The following is a 16,409-nucleotide window of genomic DNA, read 5'->3' on the forward strand; positions in this document are numbered from 1 at the left end:
TAATCATAACAATATTTCAGACTGCTATGTTTTAAATAATGCATTAATTAGTGTATATATTGTATTTTCTAAGTTAACATTGGTAAAATTGAAAAATTCATGGATCTCTTCATATGTGAATCTTACATTTAAATTTTATAATTAACTCATATTCATAAATATTGATATGATCCAGTCTATTTAATGCTTGTAAGCATGATAGTTAAAATTCTGATTTAAATTTGTGTTTTTACGATTTTTTTAATCAAAACGATTTCATCAAAATTTCAAATGTTTTTATGTTTTTACGATTTTTTTATTTTATGATTTTACATTTTATGATTCTTTTATCTTTTTTTTTATTTTACGTAAAATCTCAATTTTAACTACCATACTTCTTAGGAAATATCAAATTTTACATGTGTTTGTTTGTATCCAAAAAGATTTACTTGTGTTTAAAAGGTTGATGAAAATTAAGTTGTATAGTTAATTAATATTTATATTATCTCCCCTTGACTAAAAAGGTATATTGGTTGGTCAAGGAAAATCTCTCTCCTGCTTTTTTTTTAATTATTCTAATTTTCTTCTCTATATTGTTTTTTTTTTTTTGGATGAAATTATTCTAATAGTGGAGCCTTAGAATAACGTCATGTTTGTCGCTGGTGGAGGAGGGGGTAAGGATCAGTTTTCCTGATAAAAAAGGTACAAGATAATGGACACAGAAAGTTTTTCTTTTTCAAACTCCAGCGAAAACAACACCATGACCACTTGCATGATACAATTAAAGATGGTTTCAAGTGGTTTGCATTTATTTTTATTTTCTTTATCATTTTGCAGCCTGACTCGTATTAAAGTTTTGAGTTGGAAATAAAAATGAGATTGTGATGGTAATCATGGTATTGCATGAACTATTTTCTGTGCATGGTATTCTTAGTTATTATGTATTCACCAAAATTGAAATGATTAAGAAAATTAATTAAGCTTTGTAATATTCTTTTGTGCCATTTAATGGCTTAACGAGGGACGGTATTAGCGGTGTAATGTCAGTAGCTGGTAATGATTTGGACTTGGGATGAACTATGCTAGGAAGGTTTTACTTGATGGGCATGCGATGCTATTATTGTTGTTTAAGCATTTGCAACTTTGATATTTAAGACATTAATTGCATTCATACCCGTAAGCTCTGTTGTTTTGTGTATTGAACATTTTTTGAGGGTATATCAATAGTGTCAACTAAAGCCCTCATTAGGTTTTTTTTTTTCTTCTTCTTTGTTTTCTTCTTATACCATTATGTACAACAATATTTATTCCCCTTTCAGTTTTTTAATGATCTTTTTTGTTTTCCCAATGCTTAGACCAACTAAACGCATGTAGCCCAGCGGTTATTCACTTAACAAAAATGATTGAGAACTAAAAAGATATTAAACTAAAACTTAACAACTCCTGTTTTCTATTTGTTTTCTAGTGTCAGTACTTGTGGTGTGGGTGGCCATTGCATGTCCATGTTCAAAGGGGGGGAATTTAACGTGATCCTAGTCTACGTAGCACCGATATCGATACGAGACATGTGACACGACATGATACGACACTCCGATACATTAATTTTAAAAACTGTTATATTTCGACACGTTAGGACACGTTGTGATATTAAATAATATTTTTTATTTATGTAGTGTATATTATATTTAATATTCAATAATTTAACAAAAAAATGAAGTTAAACTTATAATACTCATCAATTTTGTAAAGAAATATAAGATGCCCCAAATATTTATATTAAACTCAATAAAATTATAATTGTAATCCAACGAATCTATTAGTGTTGGAGTGTCGGAGAGTGTCAAAGTGTCGGAGAGTATCAGGAAGTGTCGGACACGACACGTCAAGATCTCTGAAGTGTCGGTGCTTCATAGATCCTAGTTCATTGTGGTCCTTTCACTAAAAATGTGATACTTGAAAAAAAAAAAAAAAAAAAGAATTTTTCTCTCTCCTCTCTTTTCACTCTTGTGACCCACTCATTGAAATATGCACCGGGACCACAAAACTAAAGCTCTTTCAAAGGAGACTAAAAAATATTATAAATTGTATATTGGTTTGCTTTTTTTGTGATCAATGTAATAAGTTATTTATATTGAGCTCAAAATGACGTCGTTTTGGGCGAAAATCATGGTATTTTTATAATTATAATTTATTTCAGGATTATAATAGTCTTTCTCGTTATAATTTTTTAAGCTTTTAACCCAAAATAACGTTGTTTTGAGAATGAATGTAGATAACTTATCTACATCCACTGCTTATATTAAATGAAACGATTTGATTTTAACCACACTTTAGTTCATTATTGTTTATAATTGTAAAAGAGTATTAAAAACAAAACACTATTTTTTTATTTTATTTTTTGGTATAAAAAACAAAACACTACTTACATTCCTCAAATGTGTCTAACAACACCCCTATCCGTAACATAAATGGAAGCTTCCCACTAGTTCTCATGAAAATGAAGATCAATCAATGATATATAAACGTAACGCTTCAAAATACAAGCAAAGCTAACATCCCACAGATCACACAGTCCTCACATGGTGCCGTGCCCACCAAAAGTTTGTTGTTTTGCAGATCTGGTGCATAGATATAATTAATTAGGTGATTTTTTTGTAATTGAATTAATTAGGTGGAATTATAAGCCTGCAAAGTGTTATATTTTTAATCAAGCGGAGAGTGAAATGTCTTTCTCAATTATACATGCCAAAAACTGCTGATATCTACTCCATAATCATTAGTTTGAGGTTTCAACTTTGAAGCATTGATTTGTTGAGCTGCTACAATGGCAAAATCCATGTGCCCGTAAGGGCTCGCTTATCTCTCTAATGCTCTTATCTTTATGACTTTCTCATAGTCACCCAAAAAAAAATAGAAAAATATTTATGCAGTTAATATAGATAAGTTATCTGCATTTACTTTCAAAACGACGTCGTTTTGGATTGAAAGATTAGAAAATTATAATTATAAAGATTATAATAACCCTGAAATAAATTAAAATTACAAAAACATCGTAATTTTTTTCTCAAAATAACGTCCTATTACATTTACTACAAATAACTTATCCCTAAATAAAAATCTATCTAACAAGGATTGATGGACAAAATTGGTTAATTGGGTCCAATATTTGCTGTTGCCCACTACTACCCGCATATTTGACGCTTTTGGGATTAGGATGAATGGAAGACAGACCTACGCACTCAACCACAAAAATGTTTGTTTCTTGGATTAGATAAGAAGGTATCATTGTTTGGTGAAGTATTAGTTCACTCCAAGCTAACCTTGAAAGTTACAATTGCAACATGATTCCTTTTCCTATCTTCTGCTGTCACCCACTACACCACATTAAAATTCATGGTTAACAATAACAACAATATAGTATTATCTGTAACATATATTAATGCATGCCGTTTTTAGAGACCCATGATTTCCATTTCCCAAGGATTAACCTTTGACCAAAAAGGGGAAATTTTGGGGGAACCCATGAGTTAGCTTGGTTAAGTAGACTTTTATATATACCTGCCCAATAACCAACATGCTAATACTTTTATGTTTAGGAAAAATAAATGAATGGGGTCTGAATTTTTTTGGGTACAAATAATAAAAAAAAGAACTTGACTTAGAAGGAAAAATCTTGTCAGTCAAAATGCATGTCATGTGTGAGTGGTTCTAGAGGGCGGTCATCATTTTCTTGACTTTCTCGTTGAAAGGGCAATTTATGCGACTGCAGCAGTTTTTATTTTGGAGTAAACTTCACTTGGACACAATACCTTTTGAGAATGAAGAAACTAAAAGGGCCACACACACACACACAAAAAAGGTGAAAAGATTATTCAGTAAAGGTCTATTTTATGGCATATTTGCCTTGAGAAATCACCATATGTTTTAAACAATTGGGTGAGACAAAATTGGACTTTCAAGGAACGGAAAGAGGAACAGGATAAATGTAATAGATTTTTCCGCTTTGTGCTCCACATTGATTACTACCTGATTATTTAATGTTTTGTACTACTATTATGTTAATATTTAATACATGTTATTTAATGTTGTTTTTCTATTTTTAACGTAAGAACAAAGAGAATGTCCAATAGTGTCCACTACTCCCTAATGATAAATAAATAATGGAGGGGAATCGCCGGCCACAGGCTGCTTCTGCCTCAGGACAATGTGGGCTTGGGCATTCACCTCTCTTTCTCTATCGGTCCAATATTTGTCCACTACTCATTATAATAAATAAAACAAAATAAATTGATGATGGATCCTGAGTAAAGAGTCCAACAATGAAACAAAAAATGTTATGTAGCCGAAAGTAATTTTTTCATAATACTGACAAATCCCACAATTTAATTTTACCTTAAGTTCGCTTACTTTAATCAATTAAATGATACATTTAACAGACGTAGAAAAACTCGTTACAAAAGTTGAGAATATACATCAAGTATATTTTTCCTATAATAGCCAGTAACTTTTAAAGATTGAACTTTGTGCTATCTAAATCACCACTAATGCCTCGAAATGGCTAGAATCACCTCACCCAAGAATTTAACAAAATGATAAGAGTAAAAGGTAGTTACATTGTATGTGACCTCTAATTAAGTGTTTTACTTAAAAAAAAAATAGTGGCACCTGAATATGCCAACATTAAGGGGATTCACTCATTTCACAATAACCTGAAAAAGGATCTTTCTTATAAGAGATTTAGTTAGATGTTTTTCCCCAAGATTAAAACATTAAATCAGTTAACAAGGATTCTTTTTATTTTATTTTTTGAAATTGTTAACAAGGATTCTTTATGCCAGCATTTGCACGCTCTGGATCCTTGATATAAGGATCTTGCCCAAACAATTCTGGAAACGGTACAGGCAAGCCTAGGGGTGTCAATATGGGTTGACACGACACGAATTCGACACGACACGAATACATCAACACGAACACGACACGAATTTTCATTCGTGTCAAAATCTTCAACACTGACACGACACGAATTTTTTGTGGGTTGACACGACACGACACGAATAACACGCAAAATAGGGGACAAAACGGTAATTGACAAAAAAAATTTAAAAAAATAGATCGAAAATAAATAAAAAGTTAAAAAAAAAAATTAAAAAATAATAATTAAAAATAATACGGGTCGACACGAACACGAATTCATAAACACGAACACGACACGAATTTTTTGCGTGTCATTTTTTCCAACACGAACACAACACGAATTTTTTCACGGGTCAACCCGAACACGAATTTTCGTGTCGTGTCGCGGGTTGACCCGCGTGTCAAAACCCATATTGACACCCCTGGACAAGCCACGAGTGAAATACTTTACCTGCTTTTCGAGTTGATGGTGTTGTTTACTATGCTGCTATTAATTGCATTTTTGTGTGCCACTTAAAAGGTACAAGGCCAGTTAAAGATGGACTATCAATTCTTCTGCTAAGTTTTATTTTCCACATGATTCATCATATTTAATTATACGTGTTTGAATTTACTTCTACTGTAACATATGAAATTCCATGATTCTTAATGGCAGAAGTGGTGGAGAAGCGCTATACAATACATGCTGATGCTGCAACCATCTATTCAATAATGAAATTTAAAATGATGGAAAGCCAAAATATAAATAAATAATTTAAATCAAATCTTGGAATTACAAATTTACAATCATGAGGCAGTTATACTTACTATCATTTTAACCTTATCATTCTTACTACCTATTTGATTATCGTTGGATCAATGGTTGAAAAAGATGAAATACTAACTGCCGTTGATTTCCAATTGATCCAACTATCACCAAATAAACAGTAAGAATGATAAAGCTAAAATTGTGCTAAGCATAACCTTTCCCTATAATCATAATTCATCCACAACTCCACCGAACATTTTATTGCTTTTTTTTTTGTTTGGGGGGCGGGGACGGAACCATTTATATAAACCTATTTGCAAGTATGAAACTTTTCAGTGTTCTTCTCTCTACATTGCTTTCCTTCTATTTTTGTTGGTTTTAACTGCTGCGTTCACAATTTTCGGGCCCAAAGTGATACTTACTCAAGTAAAACCCTCCTTAAAATAATGATTTCAGGCCTAACATAGTAGGTTAAATTCGTACAAGTTTGCAATGCACTTCTTCTACAACCAGTTGATTATATTGGTTTGCAGTTAACAAAAGCAAATTATGAACCATGTTAGCAATGTTCCTTGATAGCAGACCCCAACAATTTGGAGATTACATCAAATCCTAGACTCTGGGTCTCTGAAGCGACCCTTTTGCCAAGATATCAAACTACTAGTCTACTATACTCTACATCAGTATAAACACATAACGACTTGGAAATCCCAATTCTCTTTTGTTTCAAAATTCCCATGTGATGTTCGAGGTAAACATTCAATTAGTCATATTTCAGGTGTCTCATTTCATGAACTCAATGATCAAGGAGAGATAGAGTTTGAACTTAGTTATTAAGCCATCCTTATATGATGAAAAACGCAGCCCAAATAGTTTGAACTTTAAAGCAGAAGTGCTAGTACTGCTTTTCACTTCAATTTTCTCTAAATAACGAGACCAAGGTAAAACGTACTTTCTCAACTCGTCCTTCAAAAGCAGAAAACTCTGACGAGAAAGGTGACTCTGATTACCTTCAAATTTGAATAGACAGTAACAATAAAGATGATGTAACTATGACAAGCAACACTAATAATAGCAATGAGAATATATTAATTATAACGTTCATAAATTATAATATCGGACCTAGGAAAGATGGGTGACATGTTCAGGCTGGTAAATCTCCGTACTGAGAACTTGACTAGAAACTAGAAAGCATTAAACAGGCAGAAAGAAAACAATTTGCCTACTGGTATAATTCTCACTTTTTCTTCTTAGAAGGTGGCTGCGGAGATTCTTCTTCGTCTTCATCCTCTTCCTCTTCATCATTTTCTCCATCTTCTCCACCATCTTCATCATCGTCATCATCTTCTTCATCATCCTCATCGTCGTCATCACTTCCTGCTGCACCATTGGCCTCAGGATCATCCTCAGGATCTACGTCTTCCTCGCCTTCATCACCAGAGAAGTCCTCGTCATCTCCATCATCATCATCATCTGCATCATTCACTTCTTCATCATCCTCATCATCCTCTGTTTCACTAGCATCCTTGTTTTCTTCAGAAGTATGTTTTCTCTTGCACAGTTGGTCTATAGGAAACCTAGGAAAGAATTAAACAAATCGAGATAATTGGATTTTCCAAATGAAACAACCATAACACATTTAAATAAAGTAAGCACATTTATTCTTACCTTCCATCCATTGGTGACACTAAATCATTGACATCTGCAAGAAGAGCTCGAGTCTGGGGGAAAACAAACAAAAATCTTTACTTCATACAATGTAATGGACTGTACGATGGAGATTTTAGTGTAAGTTATTTAACCTAATGAAAAATAGACCATTAACAAAGTTTATGACATACGCAAAGCACAAGTGGACACGATTATACTATGAGCTCAATATTGCAGTTTGATTATTTGTGCGCAGCTTCAAGCAGAGGTGGCATGATGCAAATTGAAATTTCAAAATAGAGATTGTAATATGCCACAGTTCCAATAAAAATGATCACAAAGAGTTCCCAACTTTGAAAGAGAAGAGAGGGACAGAAGGAAGAATGGGTACAATGGATTACAAAGAGCACCCCGTTATAGCATTAAAAATGAAGAACTAAAAGGTTCACTGTTTGACAAGCTGAACCTGAAAAACAAGCATGCCAGTGTGATGCAGACACAATCAACATAAGACCCTGTTCAAGAAAAATCTTCTAAACTTAGCCACAAATGTCTTGCTGGAATCCCTCTTGACATCTTGTTTAGCAAATTGTTGGTATTAAGGCATTTAAAGTATCATTATTCATTACTGATGAATAAAACAGCAGATTAGATATAACAAGAATTAAGATACATCATCAACAACTCAAAACAAGGCAAGTAAGTAGCAGGCTAGCAGTACATAATTCTATGCTAATCATCCCTAAAAGCTAATAAAAAATAAGAAGTAGCATGACTGGTGTATGGGGAAGCTGAAGCAACTAGGGAACACTTAACACTTCAACAACTCCCAAAGAAACCCCACTTGCGAGGGTAGGCAAAGCAATTCGGGAACATGTCAAAACAAAAAGACTTAGCTCTACTCAGTACTCGTTACTCAATGCTCGAAGCAAAATGTGTTCTAACCACTAATACACAATGAAAGGCTTATTTATGAATTCCATAGTAAAAAACTGTCATTCTCTGGCACCCATGCTTCTTTCTAGCAACAAAAGGAAGAAGGATCAGTACATTAAGAGCTATGCTCCACTGTTCCAACTTCCAAGTATACTAACTATTTTATTAACCAACACCAAGTTTTACATTTTACAAAAAAATTAAGCATGAAGGTCCCCATAAGAAATATACAAAGGTGTTATTCGCGAGAGAGGCAACTTCACCAAAGAAAGCCCTAAACTAAGGAACGAAAGAATAAATCGCATGAGTGAAAACGAAACCACATAACATAAGAAAAATGTGGAATCCCAATAAAGCATACAAGAATTTAAACTGAAATTGTTACAATTGAGACATGAATAAGAAGCATATTGAAGGTAAATGTAGTAATGAAACCGAAAAGGGAAGGTTTTTGAAAGGAATACCGCTATGAGAAGGCAAGCGAGAGTTTTCCCAGTAGCAATGAGGACAGTGTCGATCACAACAGAGCTTATCCACATCGTCCTCTCCTCAAAGCTGAGACTCTGAAACTCCATTGCCCAAATGCTACACCGTAACTTTGCTTGAGCACTGAACAATGAAACCCGAGAGAGAGAGAGAGAGAGAGAGAGAGAGACTTTGAGAGAGTGTGTATAATTGTTTATGTTGTGTGCGGGAAATTGGGTTTGGTCCCGTTAGGGTTTTGGAATTCAAATCGATGTTGCCACAGCAAATTGTTTGCTTACACGTCGTCGTTTAAGTGTTTTAATATAAATTTAATACTTTATATTTATTTTCACCTTGTATGGTTATGATTTCCCATATTTAATGCTTTCACTTTAAATATGGAGAATCATGACCATACAAAGATAGAAATAAATATAACCGTTGGATCACCATAATCGATCTAACGGTGAGATTGATTGGTAGTCACTTGATAGTAACACAACTTGGTTGTCACAATATCTTTTTCCTATAAATAATAGGGATAAGTTAACTCTTATTTTGCCTACCTTTGTCTACCCCTTTCAATATCATTCGATTACAATCTCATCTAACGGTAGATATTTACGATATAAAATAAACCCTTTTTTTTTCTTGCTTTCTCCTCAGTTTCTCTCACACATTTTCTCTCTCCTCCCCTTTCTCTCTTTCTATGCGGTCAAGATCGAAGATAACGAGAAAATTGAATTAAAAACACATTGAATTTAGATGTAGAAGCTACCAAATCGACATTCCTATAGCAGCTCGTTGATTGAGTGAAGTGAAGGGAAATCAATTTCTCAAATTCAAGATGATATTTTTTTACATATTTTTACTTGATAAAAAGTTTCGAAGCATATGATCAGTTTGGTTTAGAGGAGTGTTATATCTTTCATTCTTGTTAATCTTGAAAGCATGTAGTCGAAAGCAAATAGTAACTGCAATTGACCTAATAGCAACTGCAATTGACCTCATAATAAATTTCCTTCTTGAAGGTTTGATTGAATGTATATATACAAACAAATCGAGGAAAGAAATATAATTGCTTTTGAAAATAATCTAAACAAAAAAGAGAGGAAAATTTGCACAAAAGGAGAGCTGAACTTGAAATTTGCACGTAAGCACGTTTGAATTTGATTGTCTCATATTTGGGATTTATAGAATTATATGGATTATTTTTAGTTACTCTTTCTACGGTCACCTTTTAATTTTGAAGATATTTTGTTTAGGGATAGGCAAAATAAGTGAGGTTTTTTAATTGATGGTCATATGCGTTTTTCGTTCGATTTTCTTGTTATTTTCGGTCTTGGTTGCAAAGGAAGAGAGAAAGGGGAGGAAAAAGAAAGGGTGTGGGAGGAAGTGAGGAGAAAGAAAAAAGAAAAAAAGAGTTTATTTTATATCGCAAATTTCGGCTGTTGGATGAGATTATAATCGAACGATATTGAAAGGGGTAGGCAAAGGTAGGTAAAATAAGAGTAGGCAGAATAACTTATCCTTGAATAATATGAGGAAGGTTATATTTACCACCTATTTTCGTTTACAACCTCTTACAACCATATCTTAACCATTGATTTCCGTCAATCAACGATTATCATTTATTGCGAATTAAAGAATTAATAATATAGTGTGCGTTTGGATTTTTATTTTTTTTTCCTTCGTAAAAAAGCTGTTTTTTTTATTTAAGAAAAATCCTTTGAGTAATTTTATGTATTTGGAGAGTAACTTTTAAAAAAAGAAATTAAAAAAACTTTAAATAATTTCCTTTTTATAATTCAAGATTCTTTATTTCTAAAAAAATAGAATTCAAAAATTAAATTTTTTTAAAAAATTATTTTTACCTCAACCCCATAACCCATTTCTATGACGCATGTTTTTTTTAGTAATTATATATATATAATTATTTATTAATTTTAATATTCAAATAATTTTTTATTTAAAAATATTTTTTATATTTTTAATCCAAACGTGAAATAACTTTAACTTTAAAATAAGATATGGTTTTTTTTTTTAAAAAAGCCACAATTTTTTTTTTAAATCCATTCAAATAAGCTCATAATTCCTCGAAAGTTAAAAAAGTAAATTTTGGCTATCTCTAACAATTTACAATTTCCTAAATTTTGATTTTTTTTCCTTGGAAAGTTTTTTAACATTTTCAAAGTACTATGTTATTTTAATAAAAACTAAATTAAAGATAAAAATTATTTTTTTTGGGGTACATAACAACTAACAAGGGCCTAAGCCCCAAACAAAAAGAGAAACCAATATACAAAACCAGGAAGAAAGCAAATTATCGAAAAACAGAAGTTTTAGGCCGAGAAGCAGGAGCAATATATGCATGAAGAAGCAACAAGGCTGCATGAGGGTCTTGGAAGTGACAAAGTCTTCCATCTCTACACATCCACGACGTATTTGGTAAATCAATTTGCACAGCAATTTGTTTTCCTAGAAGCATACTGTATGGAGTTAACATATGTGACTTATATGGGCTTCAATTTCGTCACCAATCTTGACTCTTGAAGAGAAAAAACAACAGAGAGTCACTCACTAAACTTCCTCCAACCGGCATTTTCAAGCTAAATTAATTGGGAGTGGACGTGAAAAACATAATCAGATGGATTAATGGTGGTAAAGAAAGAAAGAGATAAAATATTAAAATGGATAATTATAAAACTATTACAGTTGATTCACCTTTGTATGAGGTTGTAATTTTTTTACATGATTTTTTTCATATTAAATAAATGAAATATGAATAATTATAAAATTTACGCATTCTCAATTTGTAATTATCCCCTTCTTTTTGTGATTTCATCAAATTTCATGTCATTTTTTGTATAATTTCCTAATGTTTTGTCACTGTTTCTAAACTTTCAAAATTTTAGTCAATGAGATTAAATGATACATATTATGTGGTAAAATGAATCGGCTCACCCCGATCCCCCAACTCACTTAAAAAATAAAATAAAAATTGAGTATAACTCAGGGTATCTCCCAATTAATGACCAGGAATCGAATCTCTATCAGCATTCTTAAATGATCTAGTTATCTATCAATTGTGCGAGATATATATATATATATATATATATATATATATATATATATAATATTTTATAAATTCTATAATATTATTTCATTTCATTTCATACTTCCTTAAATTTTCTTCGAATCTCAAAGCCTAAATTTATGTTTATATTCAATCGGATAGTCTCTATGAATTCATTTTCGCCCTTTTTTTTCTTATTTTTTAAAGGAGTGGACTGAGATTAAAATCTTGAATATCATAAAAGCTTAATGTGACAAATAAAATACTATTTGACGATCAAAATAAATAAAAATGACCCGGTGGGCTAACCCTTCCCGCGACATGTTGAACCTGTTTTGACCCACCCTTATGCGAAGCGGGTTGAAACGAATTGATGAGTTGGAAATTTCAATCCAACCAACCATTTGTGACGGGTTAAACGGAACCCACAGGTATTTTGTCGGCTCTTTGACCAAAAGGGGTTTTTTCCCTTTAATTTTCCTATCTGGTATTTGATTTTTAGTATTTACCAATGGGGGTCATTTAGTGTCGCAGGGGTTACAGCGACACTGAGTGCCATGACCCCCCTTGGGGCACTCGCATAATTGTTTTTTTTAGGTGAATGTCGCGACCCCCTAAGGGCACTCGCACGACACAATCTTGTTACCATAGACAATTCAGTTACCATAAAACTTCGGAAGGCCATAACTTTTAACTCAGAAATTCAAATGAAATGATTTTGATTTATTTCACATAAATTTTTGAGATCTACGCAATGACACCTCATTTGACATATTTTATCTCTCGCAAAAATAGTTTAAATTTGTAACAATGGTACCACAATCACAAAAATTGAGGGCGACTTTGTGTAATTTGCCCAATTTTTAAAAATAAGAAACTATAACAAAATATATATTTTAAAACATTATATATAAATATTATCATGTTATCTAAAATATATTAATTTAAGTAAACAAGTACTATTATTTATTATTATTTCTCAAAATAAGAGATATTTTGATTTTAATTTCAACGTCACCATTTTAATATTTAATATTTATATTATTTAAAAATTGAGACAGTTGTATTACCTGTCTATTTAATCTTTCTATCCTTATTATCATTAGATCAAATTTAAACCTAAGGTTTCAAATAATATATATATATATATAGCTTTAATATTTTTACAGCCTACATTCGCTCTCAAAACGATATTATTTTGGGTTGAAAAATTAAAAAATTAGAATGAAAAAGACTATTATAACTCTGAAATAAATTATAATTACGAAAATACCTTGATTTTCGCCTTAAAACAACGTCGTTTTGGGCTCAATGTAGATAACTAATGTAGATAAGTTATCTCCATTGACTGTAGAAAAAGTGAACCATATATATTTATATATATGAGAAAAATATTTCTACAGCCATTTTAGGTAAGGTTATTTACATCTATCCCAAAAACTACGTCGTTAGGGTGTTTTCGTAATTTTGTTTATTTTTTTATCATATGTATTTTACTGAAACACCCTTCATTAATTCACCTAAAGTTAGAGAAACACTTTTCATTAATCAAAACAACGTAGTGTTGGTAGATAACCTTATCTAAAATGAATGTATAAATATTTTTCATATATATATATATATATGTGTGTGTATTTTGCTTCTATTTCAATTAATTTTATCAACTAATTATATTTATTATTTCTCTCTCTTTCAATCGTTGATTTAAATTAAAAAAAAATACAACCTACGGTGATAAAATATAGTAAAGGTAAGAAATTTATGTATAAAAAAAGGTAGGAAGTTTGGAACCTCTTTTTTTATAACTAAAAGCTATTTTTAAGCTAAAACTAAAAAAAGAGTTTAAAAAAAGCCAAAAGTTGTTTGATTATTGGGAAATAATTTTTTTATGTTGTAAGAAAATAATTATCTTATGTTGTAGAAACAATTTTGCAAGTGAGATAAGAGGAGAGAAAAAAAGAAGTGGGATCTACTTATCTTTTGTGTGTATAAAAAATTTAATTATCTCATAAAAATAAGATAAATATTACCCTAGATTATTATATCAAATTTTAGATCAAAAGTTACATAAACACACACATTTCAATAAATTGCCTCTCTCTCTTTCTACGTCTCTATATTTAAAAAAAATAACAATTCAAGAAAAATTTATAAGAACTAAAAAAAAACTATTTCTCTGAGGTTTTAAATTTTTTTATAATAAAAAAAAGAAATTTTGGTTATAAAAATTATGTATAAGCTAAAAATAAGAGCATCTAAAGCGGCACTAAATAGATAATAAATATAATCATCTCTGTTTAAATTATTATATTTGTCCCAAAAAAGTGCCTTGTATGTATCGGGCGGGATCCGACCCGACAGCGATGAGTAACCGATAGGGTTAAAGGGGCCAATTGGGGAAAGGGAATCTTCCTGTTCTTCACATTCACAAAATGCTGAGAAGAAAACCAACCAAAATTGAAGTGAAGATCGAAGATAAAGAAGAACTCGAGGTAGCTCGTCGCCGCAACGAAACCGCCACCGCCGCAACCTCCACCGCTGGCGCCGCCGCTCTCCTCCGTCAGTTCGATCGCGCCGAAGATCCCTCTTCTAAAGCGCATCGCATTGGCCTCTCCTCCTAAAATCTTCACCACACGCTCGCTTTCTCAGTGCCCTTCCCAAATGGAGATCGAAGTGAAACTGCGCCTCGCAAACGACGAAGCTCATCGCCACGTCACCACCTTGCTCGCTCCCTTCCACGTCATAACCCATCGTCAGCACAATATCTTCTTCGACGGCGCGGCTTCTGAGCTCTCGGCGCGCCGCGCCGTTCTTCGGCTCCGATTCTACAACGACGACGAACGATGTGTCGTTTCGCTCAAAGCCAAGGCGGTTCTGGTCGACGGCGTGAGCCGCGTGGAGGAAGACGAGGAGGATTTGGACCCCAAGGTTGGTCGCGATTGCGTTGCGGAACCGGGGAAGCTGGGTTCGGTTGAGTCTAGGGTTTTGGGGAGGGTGAAGGAGGAGTTTGGGGTCGTGGGTGAAAACGGGTTTGTGGGTTTGGGAGGTTTTGAGAACGTGAGGAGTGTGTATGAATGGAAAGGTTTGAAATTGGAAGTGGATGAGACCAAGTTTGATTTTGGGACTTTGTACGAGATCGAGTGTGAGAGTACTGATCCTGAAGGAGCTAAACAGATCCTCGAGGAATTCTTGAAGGAGAATGGAATAGATTATTCATACTCTATGGCATCCAAATTTGCAATTTTTCGATCTGGGATGCTACCATAGTGAGTGAAATTTCTATTATTTTTATTTGAGCTAGTTGTCTATTTGAATATTTTTTTTCCTTTCGTTTCCATATATTTGTCTTGTGCAATTGTTAAGACCATTTTGTTTCTAGGATGTGGTATGTTATGTGACTTATTTCCATATGTCAATGCTTATACCACTCTTCTATGTTATCAGATCAGATCCATTCCCCTTTATATCAACAGTTATGCTGCCACAAGGAGTCACTCGTTTACTTTCCTTTTGCGTTTCAATAATTGTGAGATTTATCTCAAAAACCATTACTCATCTAACATCAGTTTATTATGGTTTGCATCATTGCAATAAAGCACAATTAGTGTATCTTATAGTTGCTGTGAAATTTACAAAAAAGACTTATCCCTTCGAGCCATGATCGTATTCTATCTTTGTAGGTGGCAGCAATCTTTTGGATAAATTGACATTACCGAGTTCTAATAAAAATCAAATTCATTGAGATATTTTGGGCGAGGGTTTTATAATGGTTTTTCCCAAATATATTCTTAGGTATTCCTTCACCATTTTGAATCAAACTATTTTCTTTTAATCCACTTTCCTTATTGGAGCCTCTATTGTCTTTTCCTCACAGAGTCATGCCTCCTTAGGCAAGTTTCCACCATCTTCTCCTCAATGGTAGGTACTCCTTTCAAAATTTCTTAGTATGGATTATGAGGTTTTGATCCTTCTATAGTTTTTTCCCTTTTAAATGTGTAAATAAGTATCCAAATACTCCTCCACTCAGCCAATGTTTTCTTAAACCTTGTCATATTTTTTTAAGTAGTAAGTCAAGTTATACCTTTCTCCTCTAAACATTTATGTACTAAAATAAGGTATATTATTTTCTCTTGTGGTTAAAAACTCAAGTCTACTCTTCCTAATTATCCTCCCCATTGATTTCCATGGGGAAAATAAAAAGTAAAATTCTCACTGAATTTTCAGGCTACATATGCAACGTAATTTTAATTAGCAATGGATGAATAGCCATTCTTTTTTTATGAATCTTGGTTTACCTACCCTACTTCAGTTTCAAGTTATTCCTTCTCTTTTGAACTTGTCACTGAAGCATACTATGATATTGCTACTGACATTGTTTTTAATGATAATGGTTTGTGTTGTAGGAGAAAACCATCTCTATTACCGTTGTAGGTACATTTATATTAATTTTAAAAGGAAAAAAAAAGATATAAAAGGAATTATAAAGAAAAAGATGGATTAAATTTTAAAAAAAGTTTTCATTTTTAGTACAAAGTCGGTACTCCAATTATATCAAAACAATTGTCGTAGGCTACCGTTGATTGAATGGCAAGCACGATAGTCAACTGCTCTGCAACTCCCAAAGTGGAGAGCGTTTTCGGT

General features: G+C 32.6%; 2 protein-coding genes across 5 annotated transcripts; one reads left to right on the plus strand and one right to left on the minus strand.

Annotated features, from left to right (window-relative positions):
* Nucleotides 1-6,795: 6,795 nt before the first annotated feature.
* On the minus strand, nucleotides 6,796-8,802 carry LOC133295977 (phosphopantothenoylcysteine decarboxylase subunit VHS3-like). The gene is made up of 3 exons (XM_061494921.1): nucleotides 8,692-8,802; nucleotides 7,310-7,362; nucleotides 6,796-7,218 (listed from the first exon to the last, which is right to left on the minus strand). Exons 1-3 carry the CDS (start codon nucleotides 8,800-8,802, stop codon nucleotides 6,879-6,881), a joined length of 504 nt encoding a protein of 167 aa, XP_061350905.1. The 3' UTR covers nucleotides 6,796-6,878.
* Nucleotides 8,803-14,296: 5,494 nt separating this feature from the next.
* Nucleotides 14,297-16,409, plus strand: LOC133295915 (triphosphate tunnel metalloenzyme 3). 4 transcript variants are annotated; one of them, XM_061494837.1, is made up of 2 exons: nucleotides 14,297-15,034; nucleotides 16,338-16,409. In XM_061494837.1, coding segments are annotated over exons 1-2 (606 nt in total). In that variant the 5' UTR covers nucleotides 14,297-14,429; the 3' UTR covers nucleotides 16,339-16,409. The 4 variants fall into 4 exon arrangements, with proteins under 4 accessions (XP_061350821.1, XP_061350820.1, XP_061350822.1 ...); XM_061494836.1 differs by lacking the exon at nucleotides 16,338-16,409 and adding an exon at nucleotides 15,213-15,434; XM_061494838.1 differs by lacking the exon at nucleotides 16,338-16,409 and having other exon boundaries at nucleotides 14,297-14,703; nucleotides 14,815-15,205.

This window comes from Gastrolobium bilobum, unplaced genomic scaffold (assembly GCF_033153095.1).
Source record: "Gastrolobium bilobum isolate Gb01-03AN ecotype WA unplaced genomic scaffold, APGP_CSIRO_Gbil_v1 utg2195, whole genome shotgun sequence".
In the NCBI taxonomy this organism is placed as follows: domain Eukaryota; kingdom Viridiplantae; phylum Streptophyta; class Magnoliopsida; order Fabales; family Fabaceae; genus Gastrolobium; species Gastrolobium bilobum.

Excerpts from the sequence above, each read along its gene's own strand:
- LOC133295977 (XM_061494921.1), bottom strand. The coding sequence starts at position 8,802 with ATGGAGTTTCAGAGTCTCAGCTTTGAGGAGAGGACGATGTGGATAAGC. Across the intron at positions 7,363-8,691 it reads TCGCTTGCCTTCTCATAGCG|ACTCGAGCTCTTCTTGCAGA; the intron begins GTATTCCTTTCA and ends GTTTTCCCCCAG. Across the intron at positions 7,219-7,309 it reads GTGTCACCAATGGATGGAAG|GTTTCCTATAGACCAACTGT; the intron begins GTAAGAATAAAT and ends ATTCTTTCCTAG.
- LOC133295915 (XM_061494837.1), top strand. The coding sequence starts at position 14,430 with ATGGAGATCGAAGTGAAACTGCGCCTCGCAAACGACGAAGCTCATCGC.